Source organism: Mytilus galloprovincialis, chromosome 6, assembly GCF_965363235.1.
Source record: "Mytilus galloprovincialis chromosome 6, xbMytGall1.hap1.1, whole genome shotgun sequence".
Taxonomy (NCBI): Eukaryota; Metazoa; Mollusca; class Bivalvia; order Mytilida; family Mytilidae; genus Mytilus; species Mytilus galloprovincialis.
Window position 1 is genome coordinate 71,525,778 of NC_134843.1, and position 16,023 is coordinate 71,541,800.

General features: G+C 29.7%; 1 protein-coding gene across 2 annotated transcripts in view; it reads right to left on the reverse strand.

The window, feature by feature from the left end:
* Positions 1–5,066: 5,066 nt before the first annotated feature.
* Positions 5,067–16,023, reverse strand: part of LOC143080240 (vitamin D3 receptor B-like) — an 88,867-nt gene continuing 77,910 nt past the window's right edge. For both annotated transcript variants that reach the window (XM_076255970.1, XM_076255971.1), the window contains 2 exons: positions 15,295–15,412; positions 5,067–9,823 (listed from right to left, as the gene is read on the reverse strand). In XM_076255970.1, the coding sequence (XP_076112085.1) occupies positions 8,448–9,823; positions 15,295–15,412 (1,494 nt within the window). In that variant the 3' untranslated portion in view covers positions 5,067–8,447. The remainder of the gene's footprint in view (positions 9,824–15,294; positions 15,413–16,023) is intronic.

The following is a 16,023-nucleotide window of genomic DNA, read 5'->3' on the forward strand; positions in this document are numbered from 1 at the left end:
ATTTACATCTTGAGACTTTTATTCAGATCACTAATATGACTTGAACTTCAATTGTACTTTTATAAGATGTGTTGTTATTTCAGACAATTAGCATTCACTTTTTTTAATAGCAAGCAAGGATATAAAAGTACACTATGACAGCATAAAGTATTTTTAAAATGTTAGATTGCTCTATGTGCTCTGACCAATATTTCATTGTTGGAAAACTATAATTATCATTGATACCAGGCTTATAATTTTGAAAGGACAACAATTATTGGGGGGTAGTTGTTTTCAACTGAATAAGGACTTCTATTTCTTGTGATAAATGTGTATTATCAAAATACACAAGTAATTGCACCCCACCAATCTAGAATATTGAATTTATAGTTTTATAAGAATAAATGACAACTTAACAACACAAACAAAAATATACCTAAATAATAATAATTTTCATTTAAAACTAATTCAGCTTTACTTAAAACTTCCACCATAACCTTGTCAAAACAGACAACAAAAAAGAGTACAAGCTTATCACATGAAAAGGGAAAACAGCATTTTAATTGGCAGGAAGAAAATTTTAATTGGCAGGAAGAAAATTTTAATTGGCAGGGAGAAAATTTTAATTGACAGGGAGAAAATGTGACTGAACTATATGGTATTCAACTTTCCCTCTTGGCCCAGTTCTAGAAGAATTTCTTTCTTTTTCTTTTTTTTTTTTTTTTAAATTCTTTTAAAATATTTTACAGTACTTCATTCTTTTCTTCAAGAATACAAATGAATTACAGTGACTTGACTGTAAGTGTTGCTATTCACCAATTGCAACTCATTCAAAATTTTGACCCAATTGCAATTTGTTTTATTAAATCAAATTGTTCAACTGGTCAAAAAATTGAACAAACTGTTCAGCCAAAATGTGAAAGTGCAAAGTGATAAAATAAATCATACTTACAATCCGATAAGTCTGTAACTCCACTGTATTGATGTATTTCCTAAATCAGTCTATCAATCTGTATAGTTATATTATTGCCATTACCATACTAAAGGTGAACTGTTGTATTTTGAATTGCTATAAAAATGTCAAAACTAAGCTTTTATAGAGTTTTTCTTTCGAAAAGTATTCTATATTTATAAGAATCACACACTATGTGAATAAAAACATTTCATATTCAGTAAAATATTTGAAATTGCAATATGTTTGTAGGAAGGGGAGATAATCGCTTTTTGGTTTCAAAAAGTCTTTATTCAAAAGAATAGTATTTTAGGTTATCTCCCCAAGGAAGCATATTGTTATTTCATACATATTTTACTGAATATGAAATGTTTTTATTCACATAATGTGTGATACTTATAAATATAGAATACTTTTCGAAAGAAAAACTCTATAAAAGCTTAGTTTTGACATTTTTATAGCAATTCAAAATAAAACAGTTCACCTTTAGTATGGTAATGGCTGTAATATAACTATACAGATTGATCGACTGATTTAGGAATTACATCAATACAGTGGAGTTACAGACTTATAGGATTGTAAGTATGTTTTATTTTATCACTTTGCACTTTCACATTTTGGCTGAACAGTTTGTTCAAATTTTTGACCAGTTGAACAATTTGATTTAATAAAACAAATTGCAATTGGGTCAAAATTTTGAATGAGTTGCAATTGGTGAATAGCAACAATAACAGTCAAGTCACTGTAAATTTGAAAGATAACTTGACATTATCAATTTTTTTTAAATTTGCCAGTGTCCATTTTTAATTTCTAAAAATCTGTGTTTTAAGTATTGAATAAAACATTACTTAATTTTGGAATTTTATAACTAAATATCTGCAGACAGCAAATAATACCATAATAAAATGAAATCACAGTAAAATATTTCCTTCAAATAACTCCTCAAGGCATCTTCCATTTCTAAATATATTTCACATCTAACATTAGGCCTTATTGATTTTTATTGATATATGACAACTGGATAAAGCGATGATGTTTTACAGAAAATAATTTCCATAATGATACAATGACAAATAAAAGTTTTCATGATAAATCTTCCTGCAGGAACATCTGACAAATATCATAAGCTTTTGATAAGATATTATATTAAGTCTCAATTTACATAATAACACAATTGAGAGACATTTCGGAAAAAGTTGTTATAAATGGGCTGGTAATTGACGCTGACTGATCGGTATCACGCTTAGAATGTCATGAGTTATTTAAGATGAGAAAGATCAAGAAGCTTTTGAGCAACCTGGAACCATGGGTTTCCGATAATTTGACCAGACTTATATGACAAACAAATAAATTAACCAAGATGTTTCTTTTTTTCTTAAATATGCCAATGTGTTTGTCTGTCAACAACATAATTTAATTGATTTATATAGAATGACTTTCAAATTCATACCTATCAATATGGATTAAAATAAAACAAGAGTGCACACGCTGAAATGTCTCGCCTTCTATACTAATCATTGATATTATGTTGATAGTCCTAAGTATAAAGCTAAGCTTTATAACAACTGTACCATAAACTTAACATTAACCAAGATAACTAAACAAAGACCAATGAACCTTGAAAATGAGGTCAAGGTCAGATGAACCATGCCAGGCAGACATGTACAGCTAACAATGCTTCTATACAACATATATAGTTGACCTATTACTTATTGTTTAAGAAAAATAGACCAAAACACAAAAACTTAACACTGTGCAATGAACCGTGAAAATGAGGTCACGGTCAAATAAAACCTGCGCGACTGACATAAAGATCATAAAATATTTCCATACACCAAATATAGTTGACCTATGGCATATAGTATTAGATAAAAAGACCAAAACTCAAAAACTTAACTTTGACCACTGAACCATGAAAATGAGGTCAAGGTCACATGACATCTGCCCGCTAGACATGTACACCTTACAATCATTCCATACAACAAATATAGTAGACCTATTGCATATAGTATGAGAATAACAGACCAAAACACAAAAATCTAACTATAACCACTGAACCATGAAAATGAGGTCAAGGTCAGATGACACCTGCCAGTTGGACATGTACACCTTACAGTCCTTCCATACACCGAATATATTAGCCCTATTGCTTATAGTATCTGAGATATGGACTTGACCACCAAAACTTAACCTTGTTCACTGATCCATGAAATGAGGTCGAGGTCAAGTGAAAACTGTCTGACAGACATGAGGACCTTGCAAGGTACGCACATATCAAATATAGTTATCCTATTACTTATAATAAGAGAGAATTCAACATTACAAAAAATTTGAACTTTTTTTTCAAGTGGTCACTGAACCATGAAAATGAGGTCAAAGATGGACATGGGACTGACGGAAACTTCGTAACATGAGGCATCTATATACAAAGTATGAAGCATCCAGTTCTTCCACCTTCTAAAATATAAAGCTTTTAAGAAGTTAGCTAACACCGCCGCCGTAGCCGCCGCCGGATCACTATCCCTATGTCGAGCTTTCTGCAACAAAAGTTGCAGGCTCGACAAAAAAAATCATTACACTTTCTTCTTGCAATATTCGGTGACATTTCAAGAAGAAATTCATTAATCTTTACTTTTCATAAAGGCAGACTGCAATAAGATGTAAAGAGGAGCATAAAGGCAGACTGAAATAAGATGTAAAGAGGAGCATAAAAACAGACTATAGTGAATAAAAAAGGATACAAGTAACTCAATTAAACTGAAATTAATTTACTCTATGCCCTTTTCTGTTCCAGCTGTAATATATTTTCATCAGTTGACTTTTTATTAAATCAAATTTATGATAAATGACAATAAGTAATAAGACAATGGGGAATGGTTGCCAATGAGATATCTATCCACAAAAGATCACTTATGTATATAACTTCAGGTCACATGATGGTCTTAAAAATTAGAAAATCTTATTGTGAGTTTTAAGTGGCCCTTGGATACATAAAATGTGACACAATTCAAAAACAATAACTAATGGCCCTGAATTAAGGTATTAAGTTGTAATATCTCTGCTGACAGCTTTATATAGAATATTTCTGTCTAGCATAACCCATATGGCTCACTCACTTAGCTGTAACAAAAATCCATATGAGCAGGGAATCTAAGGGAAGCAGCTTGTTTGACAAACTGTAAAATATCTGAATAAACAGCTGTAACTGCAAGCTTGAGAGATTAAAATCAATTTTAGAGAACTTGACATGTAAAAATCACTGTTTTACCAAAGAAAATTACAAAAAGAGAAGAAAATATCAAGATTTATCATCCTATAATTAAAAAAAAACAAATGTTAATTTTAGAAGATCAGTAATCTTGAATAAACAAGATAGCTTACATTTGGCTGTTAGTTGTATGTTTTTAATTTCACATTTTATATCTTAATTTAAGGTGTTATAACTTTAACATTAATAAAAAGTTTCATAAAAATTTGTAAAAGCAATATTAAATTTTTATACTGTTTAACATCTTGAAGTTCAAATAATAATTTGTGTACAACTAAAGAATTCTCAATTAAAAATTATCAAAGAAAACAATGTTTCTGTAAACATGGTAAATGCAATCATCAATAAATGATAATACTCTAATGTCTTCAGAGAAACACTTTACAAGGAACCTAAACTACTCAAATGGCAGATTTTTTTTAAAGGACATTCAAGGGAAATAACCTCCTCCAACCATAAAATTGTTATCTCAATCTGAAAGGCTTTTAATAGTTTTAATAAGAGAATTATCTCAGCAAGAAAAAACTTGAAGTTTAGCAGTTATGAATGTTACATCTTTTGGCTTTTGGTTTGGCTTCACCTTTTTCAAATGTTTTCAAAATATTGCCATTTTTTAAATATAAAAAATAATAAAATGTTTCAATACAGATAAAATTCTCCCTAAATGATAGAAATCTCTAAATGAAAATAAACAGCTAGGCCCTGTTAATCATGTGAAATCATACAGTAAATGCTTATTATAACTTGAAAACATACGGAAACTGCACATTATGTGGTGTAATTATACTCCATAGTACTTTAAAATAAAAAGCTATCATTATTAAATAAAACCTTTAAGACTTACTAATTAAAATTATCAAATAACACTTGTTGACAATTACATGTACACATACATGTATATAATTCAAATAACAATAATACGGTATTCACAATATAACACAGAAATCACAGTCCCACATTTTACACCATTAACCATACATACATGTATATGGTTTCTAATACAAGATGTTATGATGCATCTAACAAATATTTAGTTCTATCCTTTTGAAATAAGTACCCAGAATGCAATAGATTCTAAAATGGTGGACCAGAGAAAATCAAAATACTCTCAAATCAAACATTTTTGTTCGAATGCTATGAGATGCCAAATATCTTTGAATGCTATGAACATAGTTTATTAGAAACAACATATATTTTGTAGTCAAACCGATTAAGGCAGCCCAAATTCAATAAAACAACAAATATTATATGGACACCTTTACAATAACATTAAGGCAAGAGATCAACTCTTTAAAAAACGATGTCAATCTAGTATGAACATTTTAATCGGAAGATTCTTAAAAATAATAGATATATTTCTGATATATGTCTACTTTGTGAAATTAAATTTTTACAATTTCCATAAAAAATATGTCTTGGGAGTAATCCCCATACCTCTTTTTTGTTCTACCATAAATGTTGCCATATGCCCTTTGACCCAAAATAACCATGTAATGTCAAGTTAGTCCTCTTTTGGATTCTATGTTATAAAAACAATTTTTTTTTTAAACATTTGCTTTTACGGTACTACACACTGTGTTAAAATGAACACTATTATACTTTTTATTAATTATGTAGGCTTTATATAAATCTACAAATTAATGGCAAGATTTTTAAGTATGCATTAACCTAATACATATTGATTTTAAAACATAAATGATCAGCAATAGAGATAAATATCTCCAGTGTGACAAACTAGGTTAATATGTAATTTTATATGCCCTAAATTACTGCCTCATTTGAGTATTTTGTTGGGAAAATGCAATTAACTATACATAAATTTTTATTAATGAACCTTGGGGATGTTATATATACATTATGCAAAAATCAGCTTTTCATTTAAAGAGTTCTGACATGCTAATCTTGTATACATGTCATTAAAATTTTATTTAACTCTGTTTTACTTGTCATTAATTTTTTCTGTTCTTTTTAATTTATTCCATTTCAAACAAAAACATATAAACCAATGCTAACCGAAATAAATAATTTAATATGTTCAGCAGAAAAAAAATCATGCATATTTAGGCTAACAATACAGTAACAACAAATCTCATGGGTAGGCTCATCAAATAAATGTATTGATCCTAAAGACAATAAAGTATTTGATCAACGAATCAATGTTTGGAAAACACCAAAGTAAGAACTAATGGTATTAAGCAGGTAATCTGATATCTATCGCTTACATTGACAACCTAACAAATAGTTAGACAATAAGAGAAGTTTGATATGAAAAAAGTGATTTGGTAAATTAATTCATGACATAAAGTCTTCATTTGATAACACAATTCAAAATAATAGTCCTTTTAATGCTGTTCTGTATATTTTTCTTCATCAATTTAAATTTAGGAATCAACCAACTTTCCTGGTTTTATTCAAACCCCTGAGATCAATCAAAAGGTTTTACCTGCAGTGTTTTGAGATTCTTGTTTTTTATCACATGGCAGCAAAAATGTGATAAATCATCAATGCCAAAAATTTCCCTGGATATTCCCTGGATATTCAAAATAGCTACATTAATAAACAAAGGTATAATAGTCAACAGTCAGACAAATAGTTGGACACTGTCCCACACTATGAAGGTCTTTCATAGTATAGGTTTTCTATAGATATAAAAGTATCACAACCTTAACCAAAATTCATTATAGTCCTACCCATAATGCATCACAATATGTCCCTTATTTTAGTTTAGCTATAATTGGTGGTTGTTGGCAAGTACAATACAGCACCTCTTACATGTAAATAAATTTAAAAACATGTTATTTATTAACTATTAAAGAAAGATCACTCTGTCATCTCCCGGCTTATTTCTGTTTTATCATGTCTTATGACTAAAAAATATTGTTTTCCCATCTATCATTTTTTTAATCTAGTTAATCCTAATTTATTTCATTTTGGTATATCTAAATTCAATCTAATATTAAAATCTTTTTTCTCTAGCCAAATGTTGTTTTTAATACTTTGCAAGTTTGTTACCCTTTTTAATCTATTTTGTTTCATTTTGTTATCTAAATCTATCCATGCTATCTCTAAAGTTTGTTAACTTAGTAATCAAATATCTGTCTTTTCTATTGTTTCAAGTAATTATCTGAATTCATCATTATTTCATCATGTTATTGGATTTTTATCTTTTATTTCACTTTGTAATAATAATAGAATTCCTTTTATTTTGCTTTTTTACTTTTTTATAGGAATTTTATCATCATGGATTTTCAACCAAAATCAGATATTGCAGAAAAACTAAATATCTAGTAAAGGAATGTAACAAAATGTCAAAATCTGTTAATCTGTCAAATTTCAGAAAACGTTCATGCATGTAACAAAGAGAAGCTTTTGAAGCCTTAGAATCCGTAACTTTCCCCTTATTAATTAGGTACCTACACATGTACTTAGTATCATGCATGCCATGACAGACCCATTAAACAAATCAATACATTTTTACTGTAAATTGACCCAATATTTTTCCTTCTCATTAATTAATCATAGGAAAACTATCTATTTATATATCCAATTATCAGCAGAGTTCCTCTGAGCAAGTAAACAAGTTTTGTTGTTATTATGCAAAAGGTTATTCCGAGTGTCTACGTACAATTTTCTATTGTGAGATCTTTAATATTTTAGAGCAGACTTTTTGTATAGAAAGACGTCAATGGGTTGAATCAGTGAATTGTAAAATTAATAGAGATTTTATCATTTGTTAAAATAAATAGTTGTATTCAGTTTCAATGTCAAAAAGAAGTATGGTGGAAAAATAATAAAAAGTTTAGCTATATATCGTCACCAAGACAGACTATTTTCAGTACATTTGAATGGGCAATAATTCACTAACTTATTTATGCTATAACTATTATGCAATATATCAATGGCTTATTGATGTTTGTTGTTGTGTATTCACAGTAGATATGACGCAGACCCAAGTATAACGTGAAGTAATATTTAAAAATCAAGGTCAAAATTGAACTTATTAAAAATCAAGGTCAAAATTGAACTTACTATATTCAAAATTCAAAGTCAAATCTAAATTCTTTTTCCCAACTTTAAATAAATGTAGGCTTTCTTAAACAAAACTTTTGGTATTCTTTATAGAACAAGAATGTTATCAATGAAAAAAGTTAGCACATAAACAATGTAAAATAATAACAATAAAAATAAACCCCTTCATCCTATCCCGACATTTGTGAAAAACCGCAATCACATTGAGCAAATGTTCTTTTAACTTGGCAAGTCAAATATCTCTATCAATAATGGTTCTATAGAATCTAGTTTCATCTTCAGTAACATTTTAGTATGAACTTCATTTATGTTCCTAAGGTCCGTCAGCTTCATAATAATCTTGGCAAACAATGTACTATCCTCTGGAAACCTATCTTTAACATATCTTTGAAGAATTTTAGCGTAACATTCCTGTATTTCTTGAATCTTATCCTGCTGTTGTAAACCTGGTCTGTCAGCAGAAAATAAAGATAACATAATTAACAGTTTCAGAACTAACAAATCTCCATGTATAACTCTCATCAGAGACTTCACAAATTTGGAATATGTCAAAAACATGCTCTGCGCTTCAGGGTTTCCCATTTTGAGTATATTGGCACTTATTTTCGATTCTTCTTTTTCTACATTTCCAGATTTTCTGGAGAGATCAATTCCGACAGTTTGAGCAGGTGCATCAGCACTCCTTGAGAATTCAGAAACTCCCATTCCAGCCATTTTTGATACATCAAATCCAAAACTAGCAGCACGTTCCCTTAGACTTTCTATGTCATAACCCATTCTCTGGGCATGCTCTCTCATAGAATTGATCATACCCATATCAACACCTCCTCCGCTGTTTCCTGGGAAAAAAGAATTTTTAGTTTCAGAAACTGAAGAAGAGGCAGAATCAGGAGAGACAGGGGAGTTAATCTCAGAACTCATTGTGGATGTTGATGTGGATGTGGATGATTTCCTGTCATTCATAGGCGTACTCAAAATATTTTTTGTATTCAAAGACCAAGTTTCTGTCTGAACATCAAAGTTGACCGCTGATCGTAACATCAAAATTTCTACAACACTACCTTTTAATAATCCGATCTGATCCTCTTTATTTATCATCTTAAAAAATTCTATATATTTGGACAACTTGATAATTCTACGAACAAAGCCTTCAGCAACATTAACAAAATCAGTAGTATTCTTTGGGGAGTTTTTCAAAACTGTCTGTGTATTTCCCAAGAATTCTGTTTGTTCATGAGCTCGTCTCAATTCAATAATAATTCCCTTTTCCATATCGGGAAACTGTGATATAATATCGCCAACAAGCTCCTGACTTTCATTCCAAGCTGGATACTTATTAGAAATGTCAGCACTGACGGAACACGATACATTTTCATTTTCAGTTTTCAGTTTCATGAGCATTAACAAATCACTGTCTGATAACCTTGGGAATGTGGAACGAAGATCCTCGAACGACTGATTTTTAATTTGGTCCTGAAATGTATCAGCGAAGTCCTGAGGAGAAGCAGCGTAAGTGTCTTCTGGAGGTAGTTGACCATGTTTACGTAATTTATTGATAATTATCTTTTGTTTTCTTTGTTTCTTTTGTTCCTCATCTGAAAAGATAAAACAAACAAAATTTTAAAAGCTATATTTTTTTGTATTTCTCTGGGTTTTTTTTGTAATCCTCATCTGTAAAATAAAAAAAATAAAATAATAAAAAATAAAATTTGTATTTTCCAGAAATGAGATTAGAATAAAATGGAATTAGCTAACAAGTATGTGACTCTTACTTAGATCTATGTGCAAAATCACAAGTAGCCACTCTAAAACATTATAGACCAATACAACCCGAAATATGAATATAATTTATAAACATATATAATATGAAAGAGGAAATAAAGTTATATAGTAGTCTAATTATAAGTTGGCGGTAATTTTAACTTGCACAAAACGTTAGTTAGTTAGTATTCTAATGATTTAAAGTAAGTTTTGTTTATCATGATGTTCTTTTTGTTTAAGAAGATTGTGATTATTTAATAGACCTCTTTCGAGTTCATCCGTTACCGGAAAAAACTCGTCAATTATGCGTGCCTTTATGACGTCATTCACCAGATTGAGGGGATCGCCTGTGTGTACTAAGTTTCAACCAAAAAGTTCCCTAAATCAAAACTTTAACATTATAATTTTAACCTTATACTCTAAACCAAAACTTTAACCTTATACATATAACCAAAACATTTACCTTATACTTTAAACTGAACATGTAACCTTATACTTTAAACCAAACATTTAAACTTATACTTTAAACCAAGACTTAGACCTTAAACCTTAAACCAAGACTTATACCTTAAACCAAAATTTTAACCTTATATACTAATTAAACAAAATTTTAAAATTATACTTTAAACCAAAACTTTTACCTGAAATGGGACGGACAGACACCCACAAGGATCGAAAAAACCTAATGCATCCCCATTATTATATATAGGCGGGGCATACAAAACACTATTTTAAAATAACAAACAAGCATTAACCTTGAGCAATAATTGCCAAGACCATTTTATCAAACTTGACCTGTATTTCCTAGTATACAACAGCTTGTCAAATTCTTAAAACATTTTATATCATGGTTCATTACATAGTGTTAAAATAAAAAAAAAGATTTAGTCAAAAGGTACTTGAGTTATCGACCATTATTATGGTAACAATGGTTAATGTGTTTTTAACGGATACATGTTTATCAAATCATTCGAATTATAACTTGACATATTTCATGACATTGAGCTTGAAAATTTCAATAATTCCAGCCAAGAGGTACTTAAGTTATCATTGTGAGAAAAGAAATCTCAGTGTAATGTCTGTTACACAGTCCATACGTTTTATTTTTATGTAAGTCAAATGGGCCATGACTCTTAGAACATCCCTATCAATACCATCCAAAAACAACTTGACCTGTGTTTAATGGTCCATACTATAGTGTTTAAATTTAGTGGAAACTAAAATGGTGATCATATCCATCTATATACAAATATACTCAATGCTCTTTAATTTCATACTTTATTTGGCATTTTAATTTTTTTTAGATTTGAGAATCACTGATGATCAGTCTTTTGTAGACAAAGCATGTGTCTGGCACAAATGCAAAATTTCAATCTTGGTATCTATCATTTTTATTTACACCAAACTGGGAGTCTTCATGTTTTTCTACCTGATTTGTGACATAGTTATACAAAAAATTGACAACATTACATATCTAGAGTTCATTGGCCTTCAATGTCATTTTGTTTTTGTCATCTTTTTTTTGCATTTACCATCTACTTCCTGGTTGTTGTTTTTTTTTTTTATTATTATCAACAAGAAAGAATAAAAACCCATAATTTTCAAAATTTAAGCTGACTTACTTTTAAGTCAGGTGTATAAATCAGATTTATAACAGCTGCATGTGAAATATCATAGGCATGCATATTAGCAAAATAATTGATTTTTTTTTAAAAACTTATATGGTCTTTGAAAATAATGAGTTTGTGCTGTGTAACATGTCAATAAAGTTCTGATTTTATTCACCTCATTATCGTTAAATGTTTCAAGGCAATACAAACAAAATGTTAGATCAAAATCACTATAGAAAAGAGGCTGAAACAAGTCTGCATCAATCACCTGACCTGGCAGAAACTTTTTCTTCAAAGGCTTCCTTCAACAAAGTAAAATCAAAGAAAGTGACAGAGGACATAAATAAATAAATGCCCCCCCCCCCCCCCCCCCCAACTCAAGCTTTAAATAAATGAAAATGGGATGCAAAGACAGTGAAAGAGACGGAAGGAAAAGGATGGAAAAACAGGACAATAAAAGGAGGAACAGTCAAGCATATCACTCAATGCCCCTGTTGTCTAAAATATCTGGTTTACCGGTAATTAACTTTGACAAGAGTGAATTTAAATATGAAAACAACTTCATTATAGTTTTGCTTTTAAATATTTTTGATAGTTGTCTCATTGGCACTTATTTTTATATTTATGACATTAATATTAATATCATCAATGTAAACAAAGGAATATTAATTTCAGTTTACATTTTTATCATATGAAACTATTATTCAATACAAATTCTTAGAAATTGTAATTGAAAACCATGTATGTAATAAATTTGAATAATCAATTATGTTAATTTTCTATGAAGACACATCTTGTAGCTTCCTTATAAAACTGCATATATCGAATGAACATTTTAAATTCATTTTATTGTGTAAATAAACAGATGAAATGCAACATATTTAAATAATGTGTACAAAATGCACATTTCATAAGTCAACAGACAGAAAAAAATTTTCAAGTCACTTTCAAAATCAGATAGGTATCAATTGTAAAATTTGAAAAAGCATCATACAAAAAAAGATAATAAATTTCATTTACTTATACTACTTGCTGAAGTACCAAAGGTTAATGTTTTGGCCAAAACAAAATATAATCTAGATTTAAGCAAATATAAGTTTTCTTTATATGAATCTCTTTCTCAATTACAAAAATGTATGATTATTCACAAGCAGGAAGTATTTCGAAAGCAGATGTCGTTCAGTTCAGAAATAGACATCAGCTGGTCTATGACATGACGTAGGTCAGTAACAGATGCTGTGATTTATTTCCAATATTAAAATGTACCGAATATAGAGTTCACTACAGCATTTTCTTCAAATATGTCATTTGAATACAACCATAACGTGTTGTTGATGATTTTCCCTTTTTTTTTAAAATAGGAAACCACCCTAATAAAAGGGATTTCTGTATACATCATAAGAAAATAAACCTATTTTAATGTTGAATTGTTTTATTTTTTCCCCTTGTAGGGACCTATAGATAATATACAATGATTTTTTTTCCCCAGTCAAGACAGTAAGTTATCAAGATTTAAACAAGAAGCTTATGGAGTACATGTTTAAATCCAACTATTGAGAGTGGGAAAATGTATTGCAAGAGATGCAGAGATGGAATCTCTATTCATTAGACAATATGCAGACAAACTTTCTTTATCTTTTTTTAATATCAAGTAAATTGTCTATGTGAAGTCATGTCAGAGGCATACTCACTCGCATAGTTTTCTTTTTTTGTAACATCAGGATAGGAAGTTTATAAAATTTTATGTCATAATTGAATTTTCACCAATGAAAAACTGAGATGATATAAAACTTTCACCAATTAAGAACTTAAATGAGATCAAACTATTAACAAATTCATAACTGGTCAGGAAAAGTTTAAATTGACTAAAAATCAGACCAATTTACAGAGCTGACTTAAATCCAGGCTCAATCTTATTTGAAGATAATGGACAATGGTTTTACATAGAATTTTTTATAGCATCAAGTTTAAATCTAAATAATAATGAAATTTTCAATGTTTTTCTTCATATTCAATTTCAAGATCACTCCAGAATAATTCATTATAGAACAAAGATCAGAATTATCATTATACCGTTGAGAATACACTACTAATAGTCTGTCTAAAATTTATCTTAAAAACTGAGATAAAATGGCTTTTAATTATGAATAAACCAGAATAACCACAGTATTACTTAATTGAAGAATTCAAATAAAGAAAAAAAAAATTCAACCATTGACTGAACAACTGGACACATTAATTCTGTATAAGTTGAATTCTTATTTTTTTTCTTGATTCATTGGTGACACATTGATAATGAACAAAGTAGATTCTTAAAGTAAATTAATCTTAAAAACAGAGATAATTAAAATTTAAAAACAAACAGAGTAATTATAGTATTTATTGGAGAATTTAAATATAGAAAAAAACATGGAACAAATGACCTATTAACATATTAGTTCACAAATGTCTGTATCCCTTAAGTCTCATATATTTTTTTAGATAAATTGCTGACATCAGACTTGTTTAACCAGCCACATTCTATATTTGTCTGTCTCAAGTCAAGAGCCTCTATGTGAGTCAGGTTATTTTTTAATTTTTTTTGTTGTTTCTCATATTTTTTTAAATTTATTATACATTTAGCATAATTTGTTTCTTGTGTTGCACCATTGTCCCAGGTTAGAGAGTGGGTGGTTGTCTTCAAATATGATTAACTCCGCAACATTCTGACCTGTTAGTGCTTTTCCCAAGTCAGAAGTCTTAAAGCTGAGTTTAAAGTAGTGATCGGTTCATGTCTGTCATGTTTGTTTTCTGTAAAAGATTTTGATTTTGTGATATGGAACCTTGTGGTACAATGTCAGAGAGATCCATTCACTCATACACAAGTAATTGTCCAGAAACTACAAAAATGCTTGTTTTGACCCCTTTTTGGGCCTTAATTCCTAAACTGTTGGCACCATAACCCCAAAATAAATCCAAACCATTCTACATTTGGTATTAAACATTGTGGTATGATTGTAGAGCAATCAAAATACTTATAAACAAGTTATTATCCTGAAACTATAAAAATACTTGTTTTTGGCCCCTATTGGGCCCCTATTTCCTAAACGGTTGGGACCATCATCCCTAACCTGTCTCTTGTGGTATTGAACCTTCTTAAAAAATTCACAGAAATCCATTCACTTAATCTTAAGTTATTGTCCGGAAACCAAATGCGTCTTCGGACGACGACGCAGACAACACAGGTGACATCCTACCATTATACAATCCCAATTTTTTTTTGCGGTTGTATAATAATGCCACTGGCACTTGGTTAGGATCGCTATGGTTAGAACTCCCATTCTGAAACTGATATTTATATTTTTATGCAGGTTTTCCGGAAATCGAAATAATAAATCTCGCATTTTTATCCATTCTTAAAAAATCGCAATAATAAATGCATGCAATAATTCGAAATTACAGTATATAATAAAGTGTATGTGATATGGGTATTTCAATATCGCACACTGTATCAACCTGCTTTGGATTATATTGGTGTCTAGTAGGTTGATAGAACTTGATAAGGATGTCTGACAGATATTGAAACAGAAATATGATATTCTCTACTTTTTTCACGTGCAGTATAATCCTATTCAAAAGTACTATGAAATCATGTTATTTCATTGCAACCAATATATTAATAGTTTTTTTAATCCTAATTTTAATCTGATACTTACTTAATATCATATCTTTTCTCATCCCAACAGTAAAACATTTGTTGAGACGACATTTCTTACAGAATGACCTTGAGTCTACTGTGACCTCACATGTTCCTTCACAGCGCCCTCGTATTGTCTACGGAAAAAGAAAATCACAAAACATATATTAGCACATGTGTATATTTATATGATTACATTAAATGTATGTTTCATAAGAATCTGTACGTTTGATTGGCTGATGATGATCATGAGGCTTTCCTAAACGATATTTCATTTCTCAATAAAATGCAAATTTCATGACTGCATGTGCTTCCCATGACAACATCACAACAAAGCACAGAGAAAAATGGTAAAAGCTTTCAAGATAACAATTGTTTTTTCATGGTTGTAGCATAAACAATGTAATTAGAACCAGGTGCTCTGCAGGGCGCAGCTTTATACGACCGCAGAGGTCGATCCCTGAACAGTTGGGGCAGGTATGGACAAAACATTTAAGCGTGATACAGCTCTGAATTTGGATTGTGATAAAGTTTTTGACATTATATGGGTTTTTTACACAAAACAAATGTCAAGATTTTACAAATCAATTAAAGATTTCTTCTTCAAACTTATTTAAATCTAAAATTAAATAGTTGACACAGCATAGGTTTCTGACACAGAATCAATGTGGTCTAATGAACTTAAAAATTGTTTTGCCTTTGAGCAATTCACTATGCTGTTGAATATTAATCCTGTCAAAAAAATGTT